Raw genomic sequence first — 27,944 nt, 5'->3', positions numbered from 1 at the left:
TTTCTTTTAAATCTCTTTATTGCTTCTATAATATCTCTGAATCAAATGCAGTTTCCTCAAGTGCAATTACAATTTTAAAGCAGTGTATTTCTTTTTAAAAACAAAATCACTCTCAGAAGTCACTTCCAGAACAGTTGGTTGTAACTAAGCAAGTCCTTCAGATTGTGCTGCTCGTGTCCCCAAGGAACCAAGTGTCCACGTTGCTCCAGCATGACTGACCAGGCTCCTGAGTTCACCCTCTGGACAGACAGCTTCCACATCTGTTTTTGTGGGCACACATTTCCATGGATAGTAGACAAACCCATAGCCAAAACAAATCTGTTTTAAAATCGGAACACTCCCCTTCTGCAATATATACAGTCAGCCATTGTAGGCTTTGTAAGTGAAAAATATTTAAGTATTCATTTTAGGAAACCAAACAATTGCACCCGGGTGAATGATAAAAGCAGGTTTCTGAAATAAATGCAGTCAGCTACACCTTCCTCTCCTGCCATGTTGGTGTGTTAACATCCTTCTGCAAGGAGGACACACCATGCACAGGAGGGAGAGAAGGGTCACAAAATTCCCCAATTCCCTCGTTTGAGAAAGAATTCACTCTAGTCAAGGCTGCAGACTTCCAAATTTCTTCATCACATTTCTTCATCGTTATTTTGAAGTACAGTCACTTGAAGCTGAAAACACTCAGATCTTTCCCCATTACTTTACCTGTGATGTTGTAAAACATGGGGTGATTATTAGTTCATAATTATAAAAATTGCTTTAATCACAAGTGTGGGGAAGGTAAACTATGGAAACATCTATCCTTTTGTGATAACTAACTCTCTTTGAACAACTTCTCACTTAGTGAACTGTCACAGCTGTAAAGGCCAAAGCAGAGCTTTGAGGTCTTGAAGTTAACAACTGTGAATCATATAAAGACCAAAAAGGTGAGTAAAAGGAAACTCAATACAAAGGCCCATAAAAAAGGCCAAGGAAAAAAAAATGTAGTGAGAACAAGACAATTCCACAGAATCAGGAGAAGACTGGTAACTTGGCAGAGACACGTTTGCATATTTTTAGGAGAAATGGGAACCAAATCCACAGGATTGTCACATCCCATTGAGGACATGTCCAGCCCCAGGAGCAGCCTCTCTAGCTACTTTCTCCTGCTGCTAGCATTGTTTCCTTACATCTGCTGGATATCCCTCGGAGTCTTTTGTTGCCTTCCCACCACGCTGATGCTCATGGCAAACAAGAGAGACATTGTACAATGCACGATGTGTCTGCATAAACATTGCAAATGAAAGGCTCCCGAAGAAAACCTGAATCATCTCTGTAAAGGCTGTGTTTATGCTAGAAAGGAACACTGCTATCCCCTGGGAGTGAATGGGATGGCAAGAAACAAAAAGTGGAATAAAGTGTTCAAATCACAGAATTATGGAATCACAGAATGATTTTGGTTGGAAGGGACATTTAAAGCCCACCCACTTCTACCCCTGCCATGGGCAGGGACACCTTCCACTATCCCAGCTGGGTCCAAGCCCTCTCAACTTGGCCTTGGACGCTTCCAAGGATCCAGGGACAGCCACAGCTGCTTCTGGGCACCGTGTGCCAGAGCCTCCCCACCCTCACAGGGAAGAATTTCTTCTTTATATCTGGCCTAAGTCAGTTTAAAGCCATTATCTCCTGTCCTGTCACTATCTGCCCAGATAAAAAGTACCTCTCTCCCTTAAAGCACTGGAAGGCTGCCAATCCTGGTGCTTGAGCAAGGGAAGAAAGGACCCTGAGCAATTCTGATGAAAAAAGGAAGGCAAAAGGTTAAAGATTTCATACCCCACTTTATGGATTATCCCCATATACTTCAGTTACCTGCTTGGCTGGAATCAGGAAATGCTCAGAAAAGCGGGCTCCAAAGCACACTTAGTGCTGGAATAACATCACAGCGCAGACCACCACCACTCTGAATCCATGGGATTTCCAAGGGACACAGGAGCTGCCGAGATGAAGCTCAGGAACCTCGCAGATGAAACCCACCCTGCCCCTCGGCCCCCAGCAATCCCAGGAACACAGAAAAAAGGCAAAGCATTACAAGAAGTGTTTCGGGGCTGGGAGAGGAGCTGTGCACCGTGATCCTTTGCCACATGGTGGCACAGGCTGATGTGAAATCAACTCCAGCCAGGAAAGGTCTGGGCAGACCTGGGGTGGCAGGCTCAGTTTCCCTGGATCTGTTCCTTCGGTGTCAGGCTCCAACTCAGCCCTGCAGCATTAGAGAGTCATTGTGCCCCCAGGATCATCACCCAACCCCAACTCACACTTCTGGGAAAGCAAGAATTGTCCCTTTCCCCTTTTCACCCCTGGAGTTTTTCTCTCTAAGGAAAGCTCTTTTTCCTGGCTGTACCTGGGAGACTGCCCCCCATGCTCAGCTTCACTGAGTTTTCTGCTGGTTCATTCTCTGAAGTAAAACCCCCCTATAATTCAAAATACAACTTTTCTGAGCATTCCAGAAGCATGGATTTCTCTGTGCCATGGTCCTGAGAGGTTGTCCCTGCTCAGCTTGTGACAGAAGCAGCCTTGCCCTCTCTGCAGCACTGCACAGGCACAAGTGTTTGTGCAGCTGCACCATGAGCCCAACCAAGGACAGACTGTGGTGAAAACCTCAAATTTTTCCTTATTTCAGACAAGAAAGAGCAAAGACAGCATTTATTTTCATGCCTTTGTGGTTGCATCTTTACAACAAAACAAAGAGAGCTTTGCTTTCTTCTATGAATTTTACAAATTCTTTGTGAAGCATGCAAAAGATTGTTTATTCATGTAATTATGTAATGATAAACACAAAGTTCGGGAACAGATCACATGGTGTGATCATAGCCATGCTCAGCCTTCCAAGTTCAAGCCAGTCAAACCTTAAACACATGAGAATGATAATTGATGGCAAAGGCACAAATCTCTCTCTGTGGGACAAACACTTAATGTGCTCCCTGCAGTTTATTTAGAAAATGAAACTTGTAAATTTTAATAACGTTTTCTCATAGGCAGACACAGGGAAACCCTGTTCAAATCTTTTGGAGGAAGACAGAAGGAGGAATCACACAACCATTTTTAGTTTTTTAGTTTATAAATCGATATTATTGTAGGAATATGTTATGCTGACAAAAATCAAGACATATTTAAGACACTTCAGTACTGATGGGATTGACACATTTTAAGAAGAAAGCCATGTGTCTCCTATGCTGACAACTCCTTCAGCTTAGCAGAAAGGAGTGACAGAATTCTTTTCGGCATTTCCACAAAGTTCCCAAACCTGTTTTTATCTTTAAAAGAAGTCTAAAGTATGTAAACCCTGCTAGTGTTTAAGTAATTGATATACTAAGGACGCTAATTCTAGGCGTTAGTGTACTAATGTGGCTAATGAGATAGACAAAGAACACTGCTAGAAGTCTGTGAGTACCTTGAAAACCACAATTTAAACTTCCTAAGTCTGTTAGCAGGCAAGCACTCCAAGAACACTCTGCTGACCCTTGGACAGATGTTCCACCCCAGCTCACTGACGTGTGCAGAGGTTTATGGCTCTCGCTCCTCCTTTAATCAGCGACTGTATATTCAACTCCAGTATTAAAATAAACCATTACGAACCTATTCTGCTTTGTATCCAAGACCTAAATTGCCTTTCATGCCTATCAAAAATCTTCAGCTAAGTCTCTCAAAGCCCAGACCTGTGTCTGTGTGGCATCTCCTTGATAAAATCCTTGCTGAGATGTGGATGGTGCAGGGGTTTGAAGCTGAAACCTTCGGGATGTCAGTGCGACCGCACCTCCACCTGTAGGCACCTGGAAAACACGGTCATTTGGACATTTTCCATTAAATTCCCGACCTTTTACCATTAAAACCCAACGGCCAACGATTGAACATTAAACCGTGTCAGTAAAACGGCACAGTTTAATATAAATATTCACACAGACACACGCAAACACGCACACTTGCCCCAGACCCTCACCTGCCGCTCTCTTTTCCCGATCTCGCTCGCTCCCGCCTTCCCCGAATCCGCTCCCACTGCTCCCCCGCACCCCTCCCGGCTGCCCCGCTCCTGCCTTTCCCGATCCCGCATGCGCGTTCCCCCGCATCCCGCCTTTCCCAATCCCGCTGCTCCTCGACCCCGCTGTTTCCCAATCCCGACCCCGCTGATCCTGACCTCGCTATTTCCGAGCCCGCTATTTCCCAATCCCAACCCCGTTGATCCCAATCCCGACCCCGCTGATCCCGATCCCGACTCCACCGTTCCTGGTCCCACCCCGCGCATGCGCAGCGGCACGGGGCGGTGCCGGCGGAGCGGCTCCAGCGGCCCTGCAGGTGAGGTGGGTCCGTGTCCCCGCCCCGCCCTGCCCGCCCCCCTCACAGCGCCCCGCGCCCCCCTCACGGCGCCCCGCGCCCCCCTCACGGCGCCCCGCGCCCCCCTCACGGCGCCCCGCGCCCCCCTCACAGCGCCCCGCGCCCTCCTCACGGCGCCCCTCCCTCCTCACGGCGCCCCGCGCCCCTCACAACGCCCCGCGCCCCTCACGGCGCCCCGCGCCCCTCTCACAACGCCCCGCGCCCCTCTCACAACGCCCCGCGCCCTCCTCACGGCGCCCCGCGCCCTCCTCACAGCGCCCCGCGCCCTCCTCACAGCGCCCCGCGCCCCTCTCACAACGCCCCGCGCCCCCCTCACAGCGCCCCGCGCCCTCCTCACGGCGCCCCGCGTCCCTCACAACGCCCCGCGCCCCTCACGGCGCCCCGTGCCCTCCTCACAGCTCCCAGCCCCGCCGGGCACTCCCGGGCTGTGGGGCAGCCCCGCTCTCGCTGCTCGGCCTGGCCCCTCTGTTAAAGACTGAGACCCCGCCGCGGTCCCGTACGGCTCTCCGGGCTCCTTCTGTCGCCTCCGGGCCGTGCCCGGCACCGGCTGGGGCCGAGAACGACCTGTGGTCCCCCGGGGCATATGCCCCGGTGGTACAGCCCCTCTGCCACCCGCTGCTGAATAGTCACAGAACCGAATCACAGCAGCCCAAGCTGGTCTGCGCTTAAAGAGACCTTAAAGTTCATCGCGTCTCACCCCCTGCCGTGGCCAGGGACACCTTCCACTGTCCCAGGGTGCTCCAAGCTCCGTTCAGCCTGGCCTTGAATACTTCCAGGGATGGGGCTGCCACCCCCTGAATCCCCCTGAATCCACCTCAAAATGCTTTCAGAGTAATAAATGATCTGTGTAGTTTTACTTTCATAAAGGCCCACAGCTGTCAGGGAGAGAGAGGTTCATGAATGACAGCGAGGTAGTGCAATGAAAACTGATTTTCCCCTTCTCATCAGTGTCTTCATGTTTTGTAGTTTTTTCCCCATTTCTAATCATTTTTCAGTCACCCTGAAAAATGCAGCTCAGTCAGTCCCGTTTGAGGGATCTCAATGGATAGGTCAATCCACACAATAGTAGCTTTTAGATGTAGCTATTACTGCTTTTTGCTACAGACTGTCACTACACTCTTCAGAGGAATAATAAAAAGATTAACAGTTACCTGATATTTTAATAATCTAAAGTTCAGTGTTTTCTCTTTGCACAGATCCCTTGCTTTTGCTTTTCTGAGACGTATTTTTGGGAGTCCTTCACACCACTGAGCAACACCGAGCTTCACATCTGTGGAGGAATTAATCCCAAAATAATTTGTACAATATAAATGTGTTTGCACTTTTGTATTGCTTGAAAGCATTTTCAGGTTGTGATTCAGGTGGTGGCTGCTCTGGATCCTTGGAAGTGTCCAAGGCCAGGTTGGACAGGGCTTGGAGCACCCTGGGACCATGGAAAGTGTCCCTGGCCATGGCAGGGGTGGGACTGGATGGGCTTTAAGATCCCTTCAAGCCAAATCATCCTGGGATTCTGTGATTTTTCCATCTCCTGTTCCCATCAGTAGTTTATGTGAGACATAGAGAGTACCTGCATGTCTAAGGCAAGATGAAGTGAGAGAGGGAGACAGTCTGCAGGGCCAGCTGCTGCGAGAGTATCTGACAATTAGCAATGTAGTCCTCTCTCATGATGTACTTGCTTGTCTGGACACACAAACCAACCTGAAAAGCTTTTATTCCACATGTTTAAGTAAATATTTCACTTCATCATAGATGCAGTTATACCATTATGACTATTTCATTTTGTGTAATAGCAGTAAAATTATAGGTGAGAGGAGTTGCCTAGAAACTGGGAAATCTGACATGGAGAAGATAGTTGTCTCATAAATCAGAGCTTTCCTTTTTCTAGCTAGATCTAGTTTAAGTGGTTCTGCACTATTTTCCTAGATGTGTAGTCACCTTTTGCATTTTAAGTCCATTGAATGACCTTTAAATAACACATGATACAACTCTTCAGTTTTGGAACTGTCTTTTGAATTGGAATTTTCATATTACTTTGCTGCCTTTACCTAACATTTCACTACATTTTGACGTTTACTGGCAATTTTAGGTAACAGTGGAATCAACAGAAAAAGAGAGACTGTCAGAAGTGGAGTTGATGAAAGAGGACAGGGATCACAGGTGGGCTGCTGCTATGAGATCTCATTAAGCAGCTAAATATGTACATTTCTCCCACAACTGTAACACTGCTGGTAAAGCTGAGGTCTGCCAAAGGCTTTGAGTTTGCTCTTGTGATTGATTTGTGATGGTATAGCATTATGCTTAATGAACAAAAAAAAATTATATGTGTATATATATAAATATATATGTAAAATATCTAAAAGCAGAACTTACAGAAATTCTTCAATAACATGTATATCGTGGTAAAGTTACACAAAGCTAAAGCCTCCCCTGCAGAGTTTCAATGCAGGCTGAAAATAAAACGTTAATTGATGTTTATGATCCAAATGCTGAGAAGAGCAAAAAGCAAAAGGAGAAGCTGGAAATGCCCAAAGCCAGCTAGGAATCCAAACACACAGTTTGTCTTAAACAAAAATGAATCTTAGGTTTTAGTCAGCTTTAGGTTTTAGGATAATGTGATGTTTTGATTCTGTCTATGTACCACTGAAAACAGTGCAGTGTAGGCAGTGGTCAGACATTCTAATGAGGCAGTTTAGACACTTTCCTGCCTGCATAATCTGATAAACCTGTACCTAAGGTCACAGGACAGGTGGATTTGCTATGTCTGCTGTGAAGTAGCCATGAGGCAGCTCCTGCAGTGCAAGAAAAGCTGCCAGAAGCCCAGTGATCCTGTTCTACTTACTTAAAACACTTCTTGGTATCTTTAAATGGCAATCATAGTTCAGCAGAATTTTCTAGATGACTTGGGATTCTTCATTTTATTGAAACAGGAAAATGCCAAGCCTAGAGACATGAATATTGCTAGTTTAGTCATTAGCATACCACCTACTCTGTGTATTCTTTCCTTGGAAATAGCAAATTATTTTAGCCTGTAGGTTAATTCTCCCAAAAAGTCACCCTCAGTTAGCCCAAAGCCTTGTCTTGACCCAAATACAGTGGCACGTCCTGTTTGAACAAACACGTTTGGCTAACTCTGCAGAGCACTAGAAAATATTCGTTCCCCAGCTGAACAAAGTGTCATTAACAGTGAGGAGTACAAATGTAGGAACAGATAAAGGGATAGCCAGCAAATCTCTGACATCTACAAGTGGACATAGCAAAGCAGAGGCTGTTGCACCAGGAATCCAAACCCTTCAAGGATTAACCCCCCTCTGGAATCAAATAGGTAAAAAATGTTATATTACCCACATGGAAATTAAACTTAGGTATGTAACTGCCAGCTTCTCATATATGAACATTCAGAAGTTCCCCCAAAGAGTATGCCTATATTAAGAATTTAATTAATATTTATTAGTTATCTGAAGCTGCTCTTTGTTCTTTAGTCAACTAAAATGATGCCAGCTTCCTCCAGCTCCTCCTACAAAATGTTTTGCCAGATGCTCCATTTGTTAACACATTTTAGTGTACTGACATTTGGAAAATACATGTATCCCTTTACTCCTAATTCATAGATCCAGATTTCTAGAGCCACTTCTGTAGTGAGTGAACAATGTGAAACGGAGTGCTGCTGTGGGGCTGTTCCTGTTGTGTGAATTGACCCAAAGAGGTAACCAAGGGCTACCCTCAAACCACAGCTCAAATGCAAAGAGCGGATTTATTTCACTGTACAATTTATATTTCATTCTAGCTGACCTCTGATTCTTTCTACCCCACATTTCCAATACAGATTCCTGCTGAAGGTCTGTCATTCCCAGGAAGTCTTCACTGTTCTGCTGGGGCTCTGCTCTCACCAACACCTGAGTGTGCCTGGGCCCTGGCCCTGGGCAGGGCTGCTGCAGCAGTGGCACTGGACACGAGTGAGTGTGTCAGTGTGCCTGGGCCCTGGCCCTGGGCAGGGCTGCTGCAGCAGTGGCACTGGACACCAGCTCCTGACACTCTGGGAACCCACATGGGTTCAGTTTTGGAGGTTCTGAACCCCCCAGTCACAGCTGCAGGCTAGGGAACCTGTGGCTGCTTGGTCCTTTTGTGGTTGAAACTTCTACCAACACACTAAAGAAAGGTGTGTGAAATGAACAGGGTTTATGCCTTTATTAATGTTCAGCTCTTTATTAAAAAGATCAGCTGGGCAGGGGGCTCGACACGGAGCTCACCCCCGCTGTTGTAGCTTTTTCCCGGTAGCCGAAGGGGGAGAAGGCTGCAGAGTCTGTCCCTGGAGTCTCCGTGGCACACTGGTAGCTGGAGGGTACAGAGGTGTGCAGTCTGTAGCTGAAGTCCCCGTCCTCTCTCCTTTCCTCCTGGCACACTGGTAGCTGAAGGGTGGGGGGATGTGCAGAGCCTGTTGCTGAAGTCCAGCAGCAGCTGTCCCCCCTCCTTCCCTCCTGGTAACACCGGGAAGAGCTGCTCCCTTGTTCCTGCTTCCCACAGCCCAGTCCAGTCCTCTGGCAGCTCTGGTGACAGGTCAGACACAGACCAGGGATGTGGTTCCCTTTTCCCCAGCCAGCGCACCCATCCAGCCCCCTCCTCTGTGCCCAGCCTTCCATTTAGGGGTGTTTTCATCCCCAAAACCCCTCCCATGATTCCACTGGTCCCTCTATTTTGCATCCCAGTCCTAGAGTGGCAGTGTGGGTGGGGTGTGTAGGTGATCCCCAGGAGCAATTAGCTAATTCACATTTCAGTATCAGTACTTAGCTCAAGCCAGCAGTGTCCCCATATTGCCATGGGAACCAGGAAGGCCTTTTTGTTCATAACAGCGTGCAAAAGAGGATTTTAGACTCCACAATCTGTTCAGCCAAGGTACCTTAGTGGCTTTTCCCAAATGGTGTACATATCTTTTCAAGTCCCATCTTCATTTCTTTTTTTTTTTTTTTTTTCCCCACGGACTTAAAATCACAGAACAGGTTGGGTTGGATTTTAATGTTAAGGATACTTTGTTTCTAAGTAATTGGGAGGTATTTTAAATTAATCCCTACCTTCATTAATGGAAGGGTTTTTTTAACAAGACATGCAGGGAAGTGATTGGAATAGATGAAAGCCCTTATTTTTCATCAGCTACTACTTAGTGCTTGAAACTGATTTTGAGATAAGATCTATTTTAAAGCTAGAATAAGATTTTGTATCATATTTTATTTGCATTTTTCATTTATCAAGTATTAAATCAACAAAATCTTTAGGTTTTACTTGATTATGTTTTTAGTTGATTACATTTTTAGTTGATTACATTTGATTATATTTATATGAATTTTTATTACATTTTTGAGACATTAATGCAGTTAATTTATACTTGCTAAAAATACTTCCGTGACATTCTGTGCTTTTGCTGGGTAAGAAGAAATGGTTTATGCAGATAACAATGGAACATTTCCGTGTAATTCTCTTGTCATGGCATTTCAAAATCAGTCTATCAGTGTAATTAATCTCAATTCACAAAATTCTCTCTGTGGCTCTGTGTTTGTCTGGTGCATGTAGACATACACAAATAAATACCTGTTTACTTGTTGCTAATAGGAAATGAGTTGAACAGGAAGAGCAGAGCTGGGAGAGTCAGTTATTAGAACATCAGGCTGGTGTGGCCTGTTTGCCTCAATCTCTTTAAAGGCCAAGCAGACGAAGAAAGCAGTTTAGGGATGATTATCTGCATAGTCCCCGAGGCACTCCCCGCACAGTTCAGGTTAAGAAAAGATCGTTGCTGGCTCCTCCCAGATTACCATCCCCGATCCTATTAGCAACAGGAAACACCAGGGGAATTCATTCAGCTTCTCTGTAAAACGTGACTGCCCTACATCATGTTTCTTGTGGTTCATACTGCAGCAATGAAGGGATCAGCACTCACTCATTCATTTTGCAGGGTAACAGGTAAGGTGTTACACTGAAATTACTAAAACTATTAAAGCTCATGTAAATTTGCTATCGTTTTGACTGTATTAGATGTAAAATCCTCTAACTTGCAGAGATAATTTTTGAACTTGCACTTGAGTACTGTTAGAATGCTGACAATTACTTACAGTATTTCATTCTTCTGCGTGTAGTCACTGTGATGAGTCTGAGAGTCTCTTGGTAAACATGATGCTCATGATCAAGGGTCTCAGAGCCAGCATTTTTGTTTGTAGAACAGTTAATATATTCACTTTATGCCATTGCCTTGATGAGTCTCTCTAGTAATTACTGCCTGCCAGCCTGTTCAAGGTAGTTTAAAATATCATCTGTTAACTATTAGGTTAGCACTGCCACAGAAAGAAGTGATTTAAATAACATGGCTCAAGTCAGTTGAGAGATTTGTCCATCAGTTTAACTTGCAGTTTCTTGCTGTTTATGTCAAAAAATCTATGAACAGCAAAGACTGAATCACCAAACCAGCACCTACATAATCTTTTAATGAATTGTATTGTCTCATTTGTACATGATGATTATATGACATGAATCTTGCACAAAGACAAATGGGGAATCTTTTTTTCCCAAAGAGGGTAAAAGACAGGTAGAAATAACAAATCCTGTTCTGGTTGTGGTTCCAGTGTGAAACCCCTGGAATTTCACAGCAGCTGTAGTATCATCCTGCTGTGTAAATACTGTATAACTGAACCATATGAAAATTTGTTTATATTTTTACCTAGTCTTTTCTCTGTCCTTTGTCCGTGTGTTTATTTGCTTTTCTAGTGTTTTGGTGTTTGCTTACAGGTAGTAAACATTTCAAATTTCAAATAATTGAGCTTTTTAAAGCACCTTGGGAATTGGGGTGTGTGCCTACTGAAAGATGTGTGCTCAGTGCTAAAACTGCCTTCCAGACCATGGTTAAACTGTAGATTAAGCATTCATGAAATATCTGTTCCCAGTGAGCTTTTTCACTGGTACAGGCATTAGAACAACAACCTTTGCATCTTGTTTCATTAATCATAATAATCAAGTTTAGCAAAACCCTCAGTTATCATAATTTCTTTACAAACCTTTAGAAATGCTTTGTTATTCCTGGCAATGTTAAAATTAGATAGTCTATGGTAATTTAAAACGAAATTTCATTTACCAGTGCTTCCTGTACCAGTGACTAACCTGTCTCAGCCAATTTAGAAGATTTTTTGCTAGAAACTCTCATGATCTGTCAATCTTAAAGCATCAGATTCAAAGCCTGAACTGAGAGACAAGGTTATAATTTAGTAGCTCTTAACCACTGTATTAAATATACCCAGTCCTCACTACACTATCCTATTTTTACTTAGTGTTAATCATCTAAGTTATCTTTAGTCATCTGCCTGAAACATCTCCATTAGTGCTGTTTACAGGATTTTGCATTTTGGCAGTGAAACTTTATCCCATGTGATCTTATATTTAGACATTCTGTTGACTTCTGTGGGTCTGCTCACAAAAGCAAAGCTTCTCAAGTACTTCCAGAATTAGGCCACAGGAAATTTTAAAGGTGTCAGCCAAGTGCTTAGGTACTAAGCTATGCTCACCCCTACCTGCAGTGAGCTCACTATGTTCCTTTAAAAATTTGGCTGCTAGGTGGTTAGTTACACATGACTGCAACAGGGAGAGAACAAATTCACTTTAGAAGACAATAAAACAGTAAAAATAACCTCAGAATTTCATGTGACAGGCCTAAGCATCAGCATTGCCTCTATTGTATGAACCTGTTGGAGGTTTAAATTAATTTTTCCCATGTATTGATATTTTAAATGGAAAACATACTACATTTTTTGCATGTTAACACATACGGGTAATCTTTTTAAGTGTGTGGTCTGCTTTGGCATCCTTGTTTACCAAAGTCACAGGAATTAAAGATCTGGGCCCTCACTATTTGTGGATAGGTGCACAGGGACACAGTGGGGAGCCTTAAAATGGGATTACTGTCCATGCTGGCAGCTACATTGTCCTAACTGGAATCCTTCCACCTGGGAATGCAAGCGCTTCTCTCTGTTTGAAAACATATTCTGAAGTAAAAGGTAGCAATTGCATTTATTAAATAACCATTCTCATTGCCAAGATAGAGTGAGACCAGATCTTCTTGTCTCCTCACTTTTTGACATATTATTGTTTTCAGGCTGCTGCAATAATGGACATTGCTTCTCTCGTTTCAGTCTGGAGCAAAAATTCAGCCCAGCCACTGGACACCACTGGTTTCCAGATCTTGAAATACCAGAAAGGAATGTTTTTTTGTGACAAGGCAGAGTTGTTCATTTGCAAACCACAATGCTGGTTTGCTGGGTCTGTCCTGCAGCTGGCTCCCGAGAGCCAGTGAGGGATGCTGCCTGCGGAAGGTGGCCTTTGGAAGGAGCATGGAACTGCTCCGTGGGACCCCCGATGTCCCAGCTGTCCTGCTGCCTGTGTGCCACCCTGCTGCTCCCCTGTGACTTTACGAAGAGCATGGCCCTTATTCCAGAGGAAATGGCCCTGGGCAACAGGCTTCACTGCTGAGAAGGTGGATGCCCAGAGCAACCTCATCCGGGGTGGCACGAAGTGTCCACACTGCATCCCCTGCAGGAAATGCACCCCTGCATGTGTGCAGCAGCGAGTGGGCTGTGGCAGCTGTCATGTTTCCAAATGCAACATGTGAATCCAGTGCAACAGGAGACAGAAATCCCTTCTGGTAGAAATTGTTCAGCTCAAAAGTGGGGGGAAAGAAAAGGCAACTCAAAACTGTATACAAACATCAAAGCACATATCAAACCCACAGCTGGAGGGGAGCTCTTGAAATACCCAGAGTGTTTGGCATGAGGATTCCAAGAGATTCCTTGGGCAGTGTGGTCCTACTCTGGACTTCTGCCAGCTGACAGCACAGGCATATTTCCCAGTGTTTGGTGTCAGGAGCTGGGGTGTTCCTGCTCGCTGGATGGCACCACTGCCTGTGCTGGAACAGAGGTGGAAGCTCAGGGACCGGACAGAGACGTGACTCCACCACAGGAGATACCGTTCCTCATTCGCTCAGGGAGCAGGGATTAAGGGGCGGTCTCTCTGCTGTCATGGCAATAGAGATGCACGGCAGAGATGGAGCAGCAGAGCTGATTAAGGGGATTGCCCCAAGGTACGGAACTCCTCAGGCAGCTCATGGCACCGTGACCTGGAATAGCGCTCCAGGCCATGCCTTCCGCAGCTACTAAGCTTTCATGATAAGAGCAAAATGCTGAAGAATGTCTTTAAAAATCAAGAATATCTGGTACAGAGGCAAAGCAGGAGAGAGCTACTGCTTTAACCTAAGCACTATTTTTACTTCTAGCACCCTTTTTATTGGTGCAGAAATGTAATGCCCCTCTGTGGGAACACCAGCACTGACCTAGAAAGTTTTTAGAGTCTGTGGAGGATAATTTTTTGTCACAACTGGTGGGCAAGCCCACCAGGGGAGGGACTATGTTAGACTTGTTGTTCACAAATGGAGATGGACTGGTGGGTGATGTGGAGGTTGGAGGCCGCTTTGGGCACAGTGATCATGAAATTATAGAATTCTCGATAACTGGTGAAATAAGGAGGAATATCAATAAGATCTCTACACTGGACTTCTGGAGGGCAGACTTTGGCCTATTTAGGAGACTTATTCAGAGAGTTCCTTGGGAAAGAGCCCTTGAAAACAAAGGAGTCCAGGAGAGATGGGTGTGCTTCAAAGCAGAGATCTTGAGGGCACAAGAACAGACTGTTCCTGTGTGCCGAAAGATGAGTCGAAGAGGCAAACGTCCAGTCTGGATGAGAAATGAGGTTTTGAAGGAACTTAGAAATAAAAAAAAAATGTATCATCTCTTTAAGGAGGGACTGATTTCTCAGGAAGTATTTAAGGGAGCTGCTAGGGCATGTAGGAAAAGCATTAGGGAGGCCAAAGCTCAGTTTGAACTTAACTTGGCAACTTCTGTTAAAAAAAAAAAAAGTTTTTACAAATATATTTATGGTAAAAGGAAGGGTATAACCAACCCCGGTTCTTTATTGGATGAGGCAGGCAACCTAGAAACTAAAGATGAGGAAAAGGCGGAAATACCTAATGCCTTCTTTGCCTCAGTCTTTAGTGGTAAGGCAGCTTGTCCTCAAGACAACTGTCCTCAGGGGTTGATAGGTGGTGCCAGGGAGCAGCATGGTCCTCTTGTTATCCAAGAGGAGACAGAGAACTACTGGGACACTTGGATATTTATAAATCAATGAGACCAGATGGGATCCACCCTAGGGTGATGAGGGAGCTGGCAGATGTGCTTGTGAAGCTGCTCTCCATCATTTATCAGGAGTCGTGGCTCACTGGTGAGGTTCCAGATGATTGGAAACTGGCCAATGTGACACCCGTTCACAAAAAAGGCAGGAAGGAGGATTCTGGTAATTACAGGCCAGTTAGCCTGACCTCAGTACCAGATAAGATAATGGAACAGTTCATACTTAGTGCTATCACACAGCACTTACAAGATGGCCAGGGTATCAGATCCAGTCAGCATGGGTTTACAAAGGGTAGGTCATGTCTGACCAACCTGGTCTCCTTCTATGACCAGGTGACTCGTCTGGTAGATGCAGGAAAGGCTGTGGATGTTGTCTATTTAGATTTCAGCAAGGCCTTTGATGCTGTTGCTCACAGCACACTCCTGGAAAAGCTGGCAGGCCATGGCTTGGATTGGGAGCACCCTTGGCTGGGTTAGGAACTGGCTGCATGGCCGGTGAGAGAGTGGTGGTGAACAGTGCTGCATCCAGCTGGGGACAGGCACCAGTGGTGTCCCTCAGGGCTCTGTGCTGGGACCAGTTCTATTGAATATTTTTATTGATGACATGGATGAGGGCATTGAATCCTTCATTAGTAAATTTGCAGACCACACTAAGCTGGGAGCTTGTGTTGATCTGTTGGAAGGAAGGGGGACTCTGCAGAGAGATTTGGATCGATTGGACGGATGGGCAGAGTCCAACAGCATGAAGTTTAATAAGTCTAAGTGCTGAGTTCTGCATTTTGGACACAAAAATCCCCTACAGCATTACAGGTTGGGGACAGTGTGGCTGGACAGTGTCCAGGCAGAAAGGGACCTGGGGGTGCTGGTCGACAGCCGGTTGGATATGAGCCAGCAGTGTGCCTCGGTGGCCAAGAAGGCCAATGGCTCCTGGCCTGCATTAGGAATTGTGTGACCAGCAGGAGCAGGGAGGTCATTCTTCCCCTGTACTCGGCGCTGGTGAGACCGCACCTTGAGTGCTGTGTCCAGTTCTGGGCCCTCAGTTCAGGAAGGACATTGAGATGCTTGAGCACGTCCAGAGGAGGCAACGAGGCTGGTGAGGGGCTGGGAACACAAGCCCTGTGAGGAATGTTTGAGGGACTTGGGGTTGTTTAGCCTGGAGAAGAGGAGGCTCAGAGGTGACCTTATTGCTCTCTACAGCTCCTGAAGGGAGGCTGCAGACAGGTGGGGTCGGTCTCTTCCACCGGGCAGCAACTGGCAGAACAAGAAGACACAGTCTCAAGCTACGTCAGGGAAGGTTTAGGTTGGATATTAGGAAAAAGTTTTTCACTGAAAGAATAATAAAATACTGGAATTGTCTTCCTAGTGAGGTGGTGGAATCACCATCTCTGGATATGTTTAAAAAAAGACTGGACTTGGCACTTGTTGCTGTAGTCTAGTTGTGGTGTTAGGGCATAGGTTGGACTTGATCTTCGAGGTCTCTTCCAGCCTCATTATTATTCTGTGACCTGTCCCAAATTACCACCTTACACCTGTCTGAGGAAGTGCAGTGTAAGTCAGCAAAGTCATTTGTCACAAAATTCCTAACTTTTTTTTCAGAAGTAAATATAAGGGAATTGCTCCCATTGATTGCACTGAGCTGTCAGTCAAGTTTTGCAAACTGAAAGGCACAGGCAAAATATTCAGGTCAGTTGGGCAGCACAGGAATTATGGATTTGGTGTATTAATGAAATAAAATCGGTTAGACATCAAAGAAAAACAGAGCTCACCTCTGCCGCTTAGAAGAATCTTGCTAGTATTTTGTCATACTCTAGGTATATTTTCCTCTGCATTAAGCTCCATCTCATCCCTTTCCAGTTAAGAGTTCTTGAGTTCTTATCTGATTCCTGGGTATTAAAAAAAAAAAAAACAAAAACCAAAAAACTAGATAGAAATATCCCTGATATTTAATCTCTTTTTTTTTTTTTTTTTAATCACTTGAGTACAAGGAAATAGGAGAACTAAATAGTCATAGTGGTGGTGATTCTGCTGTCAGTATGATGAGATATCTTTTTCAAATATTATCTGGACAAACTTAGGAATTCTGAAGAGAACTTTCTGAGAAATAGAAACCAATAATTTTTGTTAATTCAGCATTCTTAACTCTAAAAAAGAAATTCTGGAGATAAAATGAAGTTCTTTCTTTAGGTTCAAAGTTTCCTCCGATAACTGAAGCCATCACTTTTTGATTTCAAAATCCATTAAAAAAAAAAAAAATAGAGGTTCTGGAGCTTCTCCAAATAGAATGCAGTTATATGAAGGTACTTTATTAAAGGATTGACTTTTCAGAATATAGAGTCAGATGGTCAAGTAGTTGAGTACTTAATCTTTATTAAAGAGCATTCTTGATTAATATTCTTCTTAACATACTTAAATTAGAGATGCATTTCTGAGCATCTCTGATGTTTCAGAATGCTTTTTGTCTTTTGCTGACAAATGTAATTCTCATCCCTTTGAGAGGACTGGTGCAGCTCTGTGAAAGGGTTCTTAATGTGGATCTGTGATCTCTTCCCATCATTAAGGATCTTGAAAAGAACAGAGCTGCACTGGGTGACTTTGTGCAATAAAGTCCATTAGCATTGCTGAAAGTATAATTTATTCAAGTATGTCATAGATAATGTAATATCTGGATGAATAAATTTTATTTAAAAGTTTACTACAAAAATAATTTTGCAAAATTAGAGATAAAAGCTGGACAATGAACAGCAAGCAGTTAGCACCACACAGGCCTGTTTTATCACCTAATCCCCACAGGACTCCTATTTTTATATATATATTTTTTAGCAAATCTGTCTTTTAAAACCCTATTTATGCTGCTGAATCATAATACTGCTTTTGCAGTCTTGGGAACCCAAGGTTTGTCTATTTAGCAAAATTTCTGTAGTTAATGATTCAGCATAGATGTGATTAGTTTGGTATAAAAATTGCTCTTTTTTGTTATGCTTGCAGCTATTTTTCTATAGAGATAAGAGAAACAGAAAGGTGATCTTATACTGAGTAAGAATTTCCACTCAAGAGCCATGCAAAGTGTTTATTTAAACATCACAGACTGATTACTGTGTTCATATTTACAGCTTGCTTTATCTTTCTGTCAGATAGAAGGCCTTCAGAACAGGACCTACCTTCTATTAGAAATAACAGTAGAGAAAAAAATCTGTTTCTGCCTGGAGAGAGTAGTAGGTTCAGTTTTCTTGTTAGAGGAGAATTGTGACAGATGTGATTCCAAAGCCCAAGAGTACAGGGAAGAGAGCAGAGGGCCGTGGAGTGCAGACTGTCTATCAAGTACCAGCCCATGCCTGACTGCCCAAATCGTCAATGACTCCATAACCAGGAGCACATGGCTTTATTCTGCCTTTTTTTGAGCTTCTCTTGTAGGTTTTCAGTGATTATTTTATTGTTTCAACAGGTACTGCAATGGCTGCAGGAGTTTTGCTGCAAAATGAGCAACCATACTCCTCGCTGATAGAGAGCAGTGTGTATCTGGCAAACATGAGTTCAGGTAAGAATTCGTCTCTGATGTGCTGTTCATAATAAATGCTTAGAACAATTCTGGAAAAAAAATCACAAAATTTAAAAAAATCCAGAAATATTATCCATGTTTATAAATGTAAAATGTCTCTAGTAAAACCAAACTGCATTATTTTATCAACATATCATGGTGATAATATGTTGATCTTTTCTGTAACTTTCATTTTGTCAGATCTCTTAATCTTAGTCTTAAGAAACTGCCTAGCTCTCTGAAAATGCAAACCCGTCTTCAACAAAACTCCCCTTTCTAATTATTTATACTTGTACAGGATACAATTCTTTCTTACCATTTTGGTGACTGTTTGTTTGTAAATCTGCTAGATTCAGTAGGAAAATAATGATGTGTAGCCTTTTATTTTCCTCACTTCTGTCTCCACTATCATTTGATACATACTAAAAAGTTTCTGGGAAGAGAGAAAAATGATTAAATACAAGAAAGGAATGTCGTTTACTAGAAAACATTTTTCACATTTCTTGGATGCAGGTAGTACTTGAAATAGCCTTTTTCTTCTCCTTTCTGGTCCAACCCCCAAAATAACAATATTTACATGTTTCCTCACCTGTTGATATCAGCTCCACGAATGAATGAAGAGGCAAGGTTTTGAACATTTTCCTTTCCTCACATGATATCACTGCTGATATTTCAGGCCTGGTACCCACAGCAAACATTGCCACATCTCTCTAAGAGCTGGGGAGCAGCAGCCAAAGTTCAGCCCCCAGTTCCTGGAAGAAGCAGATTTTTGCCTGGTGAATTTGTCCCAGAAGGGAACTTCCTCTTGTGCAAATTGTTCTGTAAAAGTTACTTGTTTTGTGGTACAAGAAGAAACACAAATGTCTTTTAGGAAAATGCAATGGGATTAATTTGTTCATTGACAAAGTTAAAGTGTATTTTCTTGATTTTCCCAGGCTTCCCCTTTCAGTGCAGTCTGATGCACAGACATTGGGATGACAGAGGCTTTTTACATCACTATAATCCATTCTGTACACAGTCACTTTTTCAAGTGCTGCAATCTTTCCGGCCACCTCATTCTCCTGTTCAGCACACTGGAAGCAAAGTGGGAGGCAATTTGCCACCTCATACCTACCTTCAGAAGCCTGAAGCACTCAGCTGACACACCTTCTCCTCTTACTGATCTGCTTTCTGTCAGGCTGAAGGGTTACAGCTTTGCTTCATAAAAAAACTGTGCCCTGGAAAAAAACCCCAGCCTTTTGTTTTGGATAACAAATTGTGTTTTGTTAGAAGGCAAACAGTCTACAATTCGTCATATACTGAAGCATTTCAGCAGGAATACACTAATCCCAGTCATTACACAGCTAATGATGCATTTTGGAGCAGCAAAGTGGAGGAGGAGAGGTGGCTGTGGAATGAAGAACCAAGAGATGGGGGAGTATAATGTGCTTCCTTACAGATCTCTCAGGAGGCAGAGCCTCCAGCTACATTTTGATTGTTCTGTTCAATGGAGTATTTTTGTGTCTTAGCAGTTCTGAATGCCTGTTATTGAGCAGGAACTAAATACTCCCATTGTTTATGACAAACATTTTAGTTGTTCCCAGCGGGTTTGAAAATTACCTACTTGACATGCAACTATTTTCATCAAGCGGTGGAACAGTTTGTCCCGAGCAGACGAAATCGCTGTGGAAAGGAGCAGCCCGGGGCTGGCTGGCAGCAGCGCCTGCATCCTCCGTTACCACGGCGACAGCTCAGCCCCGGGCACCAGCTGCCGAGCGCGCTCGGGGATGCTCCGCTCCGCAACTTCAGCGCTGAGCAACTTCCCCTGCGCTCAGAGCGCCCCGGGCAGCGGTGCCGGGCGGAGCTGGGGCCGCGCAGCCATGCAGCCTTCCCCCCGCAGGCGCTCGGCCGTCAGCATCTTTAGCCATTTATTCCAGGGGCGGAGGCATTCCTCCTCCGATCCCCTTCTTCGCCTCAGCCAGCGGCGCCGCAGCTCCGTGGTGGAGCTGCTCTCCTCGTCCACGCACCGGGTCATGGTGGCTCTGTCGTCGCTCAGCCCCGAGGAGCTAGATGCAACTTTTCCTGAAAAAGAAAGTAAAGTACTTTTCATTGAGACTATGGCAGTTCTGGGTATTTTCTTAGTATTACTATACTTTTGTTAACTTTTGTTTTGTTCTGTACTTTTTTTTTTTTGTGTGGATAAAATAGTGGGGTTTAATTTTCTTCTTGTATTTTGTATATTCTGTTTTGTTCACTGATTCCTGATTCAGGTGTTAATGCATGTTTTTTGCTCTAACAGCTCAGTCATAAACAACAGGTAAAACAGAAGCACACATTCATTCATGCTCTGAGGACATGGTTAACTGTATTGGATTTCAGGTTGGAGAGGACTGTGACTTTTTTTCGGCTGCAAAGGATGTCACTAACCTCTAACTTCATCAGAAGAAAATACCTGGCAGTAATGCAAGCAATTTTTTCCCCTCAGAAGCCTTCCTTGAACAATGAGCCTGAAATCCATATTGCATGTATTTATGGTGTTTGTGACTGCGTCATAAGGCTGAAGTGGCATTTTTCAGTGAGCTCCTGGCTAACGTGGCTCTGCCTGTGTCGCAGGGAGCTCGAGGCGCCCCACGGCCAAGTACACGAAGGTGGGGGAGCGGCTGCGCCACGTCATCCCCGGGCACATGCAGTGCTCCATGGCCTGCGGTGGCCGCGCCTGCAAGTACGAGAACCCCGCGCGCTGGGCCGAGCACGAGCAGGCCCTCAAGGGGCTCTACTCCTCCTGGTGAGCAGCTCAATGCGGCAAAATAGCTGGGCTTGTTAAAAATCAGCTGCTAAGTGTAAAACATAATGAGAATTTCATCTGGAATTAGAACTTGATGTAGTGGCTGTTGTACACAGCCCAGGAAAGAAAAGGTTCCTGTTGACATACAGTGGGTTTGGTTCAGATCCAAAAGAATAAATACCCGTCTGTCATGAATTATTAAAAAGCTGTTCTGGGCTACTAAGGTTTAGGATGTAAATGAATTAAAGAAATTGAAAAGTAAAAGCACTTCATGCAGATGAAATAATGTGGGCGTGTGTTCAGAAGGATGTTCACGTGCAGGGAAAATCACATGAAATGTCTCTTGACATTCTTACTATTTTTTTTTTTTTCTAACAGCAGATGCTTAAGCAGCATTTAAAAACCTTAAAGGGAAAAACAGGGATCTGGGTCCAGATTTCTATTCAAAGGAATTTTTACTTATGTCCTGGCATTTAAGCAGTTCTAGTCTTTTGATAATGTTCAATCTGTATCAGTTTAATAGGATTTATCACTAGCACTATGGCATAGTAGAATTTTTAAAAGTAATTTCTAACTAATCACCAAGGTATTTCTCTCTTTCTTGAATATAACAGTATTCTTACTTTGGAAGACTCATAACCAAAAAATTATTAATGATAACATTATTATTTACTTTTCTAATTTCTCAGGATAACAGATAACATCCTGGCTATGGCTCGACCCTCAACAGAAGTAATTGAAAAGTACAACATTATTGAGCAGTTTGAAAGGTAAAAAATATCGTCACTATTTATTGTAAGTATTACTGGTGTAATTCCTGATCCATTTTTTCTTTCAACGTAGATTTGGATTGTTGATAAAGATCCTTTCATTTTAACGCTCTACAGGTAAACATTTATTCTCCACTAAGAATAAATATGTGTTTCAGAAAATAAGGGACAATGAGATTTTGGCTGCCTATAATACTTTGACTCATGTATTCCTTCCTTAAGATGTGGCATAAAAACCATAATTAACCTTCAGCGTCCTGGGGAGCATGCGAGCTGTGGGAACCCCCTGGAGCAGGAGAGTGGCTTCACCTACCTTCCTGAAGCCTTTATGGAGGCTGGCAGTAAGTTCCCTCCTGCTGTTGTTCCTCATTAATTATTGACTTTGGCATTTCAAGATATTTTTACTTGAATTCCTGTGAGTTAAACACAGCTATGTAGGAAACATTGCACAAAATGTGAAACCTGGCAAATACAATGAAGAGCAAATAACACATTATTGAAGAGTGTATATTATACAGAGAGAGATGGAGGGTTTGTGTTCAGGTGTTTCTAAAGAAAGGACAACAGTTCCTTTTTTCTTCTGTATTCACAAATTCTGGTACACTCATGTCTTCTTACCGAGACTATAAAAAGTTACTTTATTATGAGGACACTGCTCCTGACAGTATTTTTGTATTTTCATATTATAGTGAGAAGAGAGAAAGTGCCTCTTTGTAAAAAGCAGCTGCTGACTGAAGAAGTGCTTTTATTTCTGAAAAGAAAAAATTGCCCTTTCTGTATATAGCTGAGTAATTTTGCATGAATCACTGTTTTGTTACATCTTTTACATTTTAGCTGAACTTGAGTTTGACAAATCTTTGCTAGCTTCGTGTATCTATCAAGTTTCAATAGCAAGCATACACTGAAATGCGAAAATAATCTCTTGCAAACAAGATATAGTCAGATTTTAAGCTCCATTATGCAATTCTAGTACTATAATTTCTTATTAGTAATCTCTCCTCTGCAAACAGTACTACACCTTGCACAATCGGTGTGGCAGAAAATCACTCTCTCTCTTTTTATTTCAGTTTATTTTTATAATTTTGGATGGAAGGATTATGGAGTGGCATCTCTCACAACTATCCTTGACATGGTAAAGGTGATGTCTTTCGCCCTGCAGGAGGGAAGGGTGGCTGTTCACTGCCACGCAGGACTTGGGAGGACAGGTATATGTCTCGTGCAGGAGCAGCACCAGGGTTCCTCTAGAGACTCCAACCATCTCTGGTTATAAAACAGTAATAACTGGGCTAGAATTCTGTGTCATTGCAAGATGGACCTCTATAAAATGGTTACAAGTGCTAAATGACTGCGTCCAAATATCCTCAACAGCTAGAGAAAATCAGTTTTAGTATATTAAAACCAAAAACCTGTAAGATAGAGAAGTTTTTAATCTGTATAGTTGTTCCATTACAATCAAATGTGAGAGCTGCTTTTGGAGGGGAAAATTTCTCCTGGTACACTTTCATTGTCCAGTATTTATAACATGTTCATAAACCTGCCACTCACTGTTGGATCGTATAGATTTGGTGGAGCGCCTAAAATTTCATTTGTTTCTTTCAAGTCCTTCTTGGTTGTGTCCTTCGCTTAGAAGCCCCCATTGCTCCCAAGTTTGTGAATGGTGGAACTCCTGGAGAGGCTGTGGGGAGCTCCCATTGCAGTGCAGTGAGCAGGGCTTCACTGTCTTGTGCTTCTTCACAGGCAATTACATTTACATAACAGCATCACCTATATGTCTTCACCTATATTAATTTCTATCCCGTGTTTCCACTGAGTATTTGTTTGAGTCTGACAGTTCCTTCACTAATCCTGTCTTTGTATTTTCCAGGTGTTTTAATAGCTTGCTACTTAGTTTTTGCCACCAGAATGAGTGCTGACCAAGCGATTCTGTTTGTCAGAGCCAAAAGGCCCAATTCCATCCAGACCCGGGGGCAGCTGCTGTGTGTCAGGGAGTTCTCCCAGTTCCTGGTCCCCCTCCGCAATGTCTTTGCGTGCTGCGAGCCCAAGGCACACGCGGTCACCCTGTCCCAGTACCTGACCCGCCAGAGGCACCTGCTCCACGGCTTAGAGAGCAGGCACCTCAAGCACGTGCCAAAACTCATCCACCTGGTGTGTAAGCTGCTGCTGGACCTGGCTGAGAACAGACAGGTGGTAGAGGCAGAGCTGCTGGACATCCCAGACCTCTCAGCTGAGATTGAGAAGACCATGTCCCAGCTGGCATCCACGGAGCTCGAGCAGGAGCTGGCCAGGCATGACAGCGACACATCAGACTCATCCCACACCCACTCCTCTGCTCTCGACAGCCAGGACTCACACTTCTCCCTGGGACACGAAAGGGATGATTTCTGTAAAAGAAGGAATGTCGAATGCCTTCAGCCTCTTACTCATCTGAGAAGGCGTTTGAGCTACAGTGAGTCAGACCTAAGGAGAACTGAGTATCTTTTGGAACAGGATGACACTGCCTGGACAGTGCCTGCTCAGATCTTAGTGAACAACAAACCCAAGCAGAACAGTGGGGAGGAATGTTCTGTAATAGGTGAGGCAAAGCCACAGCTGGAATTAAACAAAGAGGCATTAGTGCGTAACACGTGTGTGTTCTCGAGTCAAAGGAGATTTCATTTGGATGGAAGAAGGGATGGCTCCTATGACAGAAGGAGCTCTATCAAAGAAGTACAACGCAGCAAGACCTTTTCCTCCGGCCTTGCGTGCATGCACAATCCCAAGGAACCTGGAATGCCAAGGCACAGCTTTGCCAACGAGACTGTTCACAGGAAGGACCACAAAACCAATATATATGGCAGGAGAGTCTATCTCTCTGAGGATTCTGACTCTTCCTCTTCCAAAGTGAGCTTTTCCATTGGATATGAAAGCAAGAGTGACAGAGAGCTGTCAGAGACAATTCCACACATTGTTCTGCAGTCAGAATTAAGTTTGGAAGCTCGAAGAATTTTGGCAGCCAAAGCACTTGCAGATATAAATGAATTTCTGGGAGAGGATGAATTGAAGCAGAAGGTAGAAATGTGGCAGGTAATTTTTAACTTAAATCCATGCTACGGGCTCTGCATATTTCACCTCAGTGAATTTCTGGAATGGCAAAAATGCCACGTGGAGCTCTGAAATGGTACACTGGGATAGCAGTTTATATGAGGTCCAGGGTCAGATCTTTCACAGGCTAGCAAAATGCATGTACACATTCTGGTCTGTAGCAGGAGGGTGGAGGTTCTGGTTATGTTCACTTTTCTAACTGGGGGAAATTGATGCCATTATTTCTGGTTGTAATGTGGCTGCTGGTGGCACAGAAATAGTACAGGTTTTAAAGGTTTGAGTTAGTTTGCCTGTTTTTTCAGAACTAATCAGAGGATTTGTGAGTAAAAGAAAAAGAATTTAGTAGAATCTTAATTGCTTATTGTCAAACCCAAATCCTCTTAGCAACATTTGCTTTGAAGTTGTAATGCAAAACTGGTTTATGTATTCCAGTGGAGTACTGGGAGGTTCTCAGCTGCACTGCGCCTGTCATCCTTCTTGTATTACTGCTGATTAATATTGATACTCTGGAAAAAAATATAAATTTTTTTGATATGTCTTTTCTTGTTGAAATGTAAGAGCCAAATACTGCTACAATCAAAGCAAATGTTGGCAAAGGTAAGTAGATGATGCATCTCTTGTTTTGTTTGTTTGTTTGGGTTTTTGTTTTGTTTTAAGAAAGAACTGAATTCTCAAGATGGAGCTTGGGATAAAATCTGCACCGAGAGAGATCCTTTTATCCTCTGCAGCTTGATGTGGTCATGGATAGAGCAGCTGAAAGAACCTATTATATCCAAAGATGATATTGACATGCTGGCAAAAAATTGCACGGAATCCCAGGATGCGCTCTACTTGCTGAGAAAGGTACATATTGGGTCTGACAATTCATTCTTTCACTTTAGGCAAAGGTTGCACTTTAAAAAAGCCACTTAATTCTCTTTCAAACTCAGAATGAGAATTCATTCTACATCAAATTGTGTGACTTGTCAGGGTACCTCTAGGTATCTTCTAGTCCAAGTGTCTCGCTCAAAACAGAGTTGCCTAGGGCAGGCTGCTTATGTGACAAATGCTTCAGCCCCTTAATTAAGCTGGCAAAGGGTTAGGATGGAACAGCCACAAAGATTGCTCCTCCCTTTCTTCCTCCTTGCTAGCACTGCTCAGTTGTTTCTCTGCCAGCTTCCAGTGGTGATGGAGAGTTGGAAGAACAGAGAGAGGTACAAGATGGGGAAAAAAGTCCTGAACATGCACAGCATTTTGGGCTGAAAAGATCAAATCTCACTTTTCCTATGCCAATTCACAGGAAGGCTACTGTTTGTGGAGGGGATCTTGGAATTCCCAGAGTAGTTTGTGGCACTCAGGAGAAGAGTTCTCCTATCATGATTGAAATTATTACGCAGAGGGTCTTTGGGCTGGTGGGAATTCCCCACCAACTCCTGCACATGAAGGTTTCAGCACAGGAAGGCACTGGTGTTTAAACAGCAGTTAACAAAATCTGAGTGCTAAACTGCTTTTTGTGGCAATAATTCTTCTGATGAGCTGCTGTTCCTTTTCCCACCAGGAGCAGTGTCAGACCATCCTTTGTATTTTACATTGTGTAGTGAACCTGCAAGTGCTGCCAGCTGATGTGGAGGAGGCCTTACTTGCTCGTGCTATTAAAGCTTTCACCAAGGCAAGTAATCCCAAATAACTATCCAAGATATTGTATTTACTTGGTTTAAATCATGAAGGGTGAATCAATGAACAAAGGGAGGCCTCTGTGAGAAAGGCTACAGTAATTCCTTCATGCTTCAGTGTGAAGTTTATTTATTTCAGGGTTTACATTTTATAATAATCACATACATAGAGGGTTGGAAATATTCTCAACAAAACTCAATTCTGTCACTAAAACCTTAATCCTGGAGTCTCATTTTTCTCTTTCTGGACCACTGCCAGTTCATGGACATATTCAAATTAGGGAAAAGATAATTTTACAGGGTGATACTGACTAATCACCTAGAGTAGCTTACCAAAGTCTTTGGTAGATTCTATACCATGTGACTTCTTTCCATCAGATTAAATAATTTTCTGAAATTACACTGCAAGCCAGTTCTGTTCCAGGCCTGTACTACAGGATGTCAGCAACTAATTTCTGCTTTGGGCTTATTCAGTAACAGTGACAAAGTGAAGCTATTGCTCAGCTCAGATTTCTTCTCAGATTCAGTCAATGAAATCTGAGCTTGAACAGAATGTTCACTGTGCTGCTTCCTCATCTCTTGTAAATCTGCCTGTGAAAACAATCACATTTCTCTTTCTTCTGTTTTATTTTAATGTCTAATTAGCACAAAATGGAAACCACTTAGCATTATGCATTCCATCAAAAACACATCTTTTTGTTGATAAATCTCAAAGCTGGTTTTTTTTTTGAAGTTGTGCATCTACTTTGCATTTTACTGTATGGCATCTCTTTAACTACTGAACTGAAACGTTTCTTTTTTATTAGACAAGCTTCAATTCTGAGAATGGGCCATATGTTTACAATACCTTGAAAACTGTATTTAAACAAACACTGGAAGAAAAAAGGAAAAGGATTAAAGAGGGAACAGAGAATCCTTCTTGATTTCTACACAGCTCTGCCGAAGCATTAGATGGGTTTACCAAATTATTTTGCATTTTCCAGCTACTGTATTTTGTGCTACCTGGCATGATCTACCTAACTTCAGGTAATAGAAGTTATTAACAAATAATTTTATTTTTTTAGAGGGAGTTCAAGTGGCATTTGTTCAGTTTACATGGTTTTAAAGAATGGCTCCCTGTGACCATTCTCTGTAGCATTTTGTTTCAGGTACTGTTCTTTTATGTTGTCAAGGGTTCTGCTGTTCTCAGCTGTGTTTATTGATTTGGAATTCTCTGTTACTGGCAAGAAACATTATTGTCAAGTTACATGACTGCCATAAGTTCAGTGCCATGGTCCCCAAAGGTTTAATAGATTAATATTTATGTATTGCATATGTTTACATTAATGATATTTGATTTCACTTTGCAGAAAATAAATATTGACTGAACCTGTGAAACTGCTTTTCCTTTCAGAAATTTTAAAGTACGACCAACAGTAATAATGGAGAGATTGACACAGATCTTAACAGATAATAAGATCTGTTATTGACAGCAGAGAGTATTTTCCTTCAGATCTCTTAAATACTTGTAACCAAAGTATTCCTATAACGTGTTCCAGGAGAGAAATGCACTGTGTTGAGCAGTAGTCA

The 27,944-nt window shown here is 43.3% G+C and overlaps 1 protein-coding gene and 2 long non-coding RNA genes across 14 annotated transcripts; 1 reads left to right on the top strand and 2 right to left on the bottom strand.

Annotated features, from left to right (window-relative positions):
* LOC115497031 (uncharacterized) lies at window positions 1-4,987 on the bottom strand. 4 transcript variants are annotated; one of them, XR_012057858.1, is made up of 2 exons: window positions 4,866-4,987; window positions 1-3,806 (listed from the first exon to the last, which is right to left on the bottom strand). It is a non-coding gene; the product is annotated as an uncharacterized lncRNA (long non-coding RNA). The 4 variants fall into 4 exon arrangements; XR_012057857.1 differs by lacking the exon at window positions 4,866-4,987 and adding an exon at window positions 4,268-4,322; XR_004369151.3 differs by lacking the exon at window positions 4,866-4,987 and adding an exon at window positions 4,227-4,300.
* On the top strand, window positions 4,068-27,752 carry PTPDC1 (protein tyrosine phosphatase domain containing 1). 9 transcript variants are annotated; one of them, XM_030283580.4, is made up of 12 exons: window positions 4,068-4,326; window positions 6,452-6,522; window positions 8,189-8,318; window positions 18,016-18,108; window positions 20,701-20,872; window positions 21,562-21,642; window positions 21,865-21,983; window positions 22,710-22,847; window positions 23,507-24,705; window positions 25,381-25,566; window positions 26,261-26,371; window positions 27,182-27,752. In XM_030283580.4, the coding sequence occupies exons 1-12, from the start codon at window positions 4,083-4,085 to the stop codon at window positions 27,296-27,298; spliced, it is 2,661 nt and encodes an 886-aa protein (XP_030139440.4). In that variant the 5' UTR covers window positions 4,068-4,082; the 3' UTR covers window positions 27,299-27,752. The 9 variants fall into 9 exon arrangements, with proteins under 9 accessions (XP_030139440.4, XP_030139442.2, XP_072790753.1 ...); XM_072934654.1 differs by lacking the exon at window positions 8,189-8,318 and having other exon boundaries at window positions 4,275-4,326; XM_072934655.1 differs by lacking the exon at window positions 8,189-8,318 and having other exon boundaries at window positions 4,284-4,331.
* Window positions 9,311-16,457, bottom strand: LOC140684901 (uncharacterized). The gene is made up of 2 exons (XR_012057859.1): window positions 16,340-16,457; window positions 9,311-10,635 (listed from the first exon to the last, which is right to left on the bottom strand). It is a non-coding gene; the product is annotated as an uncharacterized lncRNA (long non-coding RNA).
* Window positions 27,753-27,944: the final 192 nt, after the last annotated feature.

This window comes from Taeniopygia guttata, chromosome 12 (assembly GCF_048771995.1).
Source record: "Taeniopygia guttata chromosome 12, bTaeGut7.mat, whole genome shotgun sequence".
Lineage (NCBI taxonomy): Eukaryota > Metazoa > Chordata > Aves > Passeriformes > Estrildidae > Taeniopygia > Taeniopygia guttata.
This window is presented reverse-complemented; position numbering and strand designations above follow the sequence as displayed.

Coding starts and splice junctions, on each gene's coding strand:
- PTPDC1 (XM_030283580.4), top strand. CDS start 4,083: ATGCGCGTTCCCCCGCATCCCGCCTTTCCCAATCCCGCTGCTCCTCGA. Junction 20,873..21,561: donor AAGGGGCTCTACTCCTCCTG/GTGAGCAGCTCA, acceptor CTAATTTCTCAG/GATAACAGATAACATCCTGG. Junction 25,567..26,260: donor CGCTCTACTTGCTGAGAAAG/GTACATATTGGG, acceptor TTTTCCCACCAG/GAGCAGTGTCAGACCATCCT.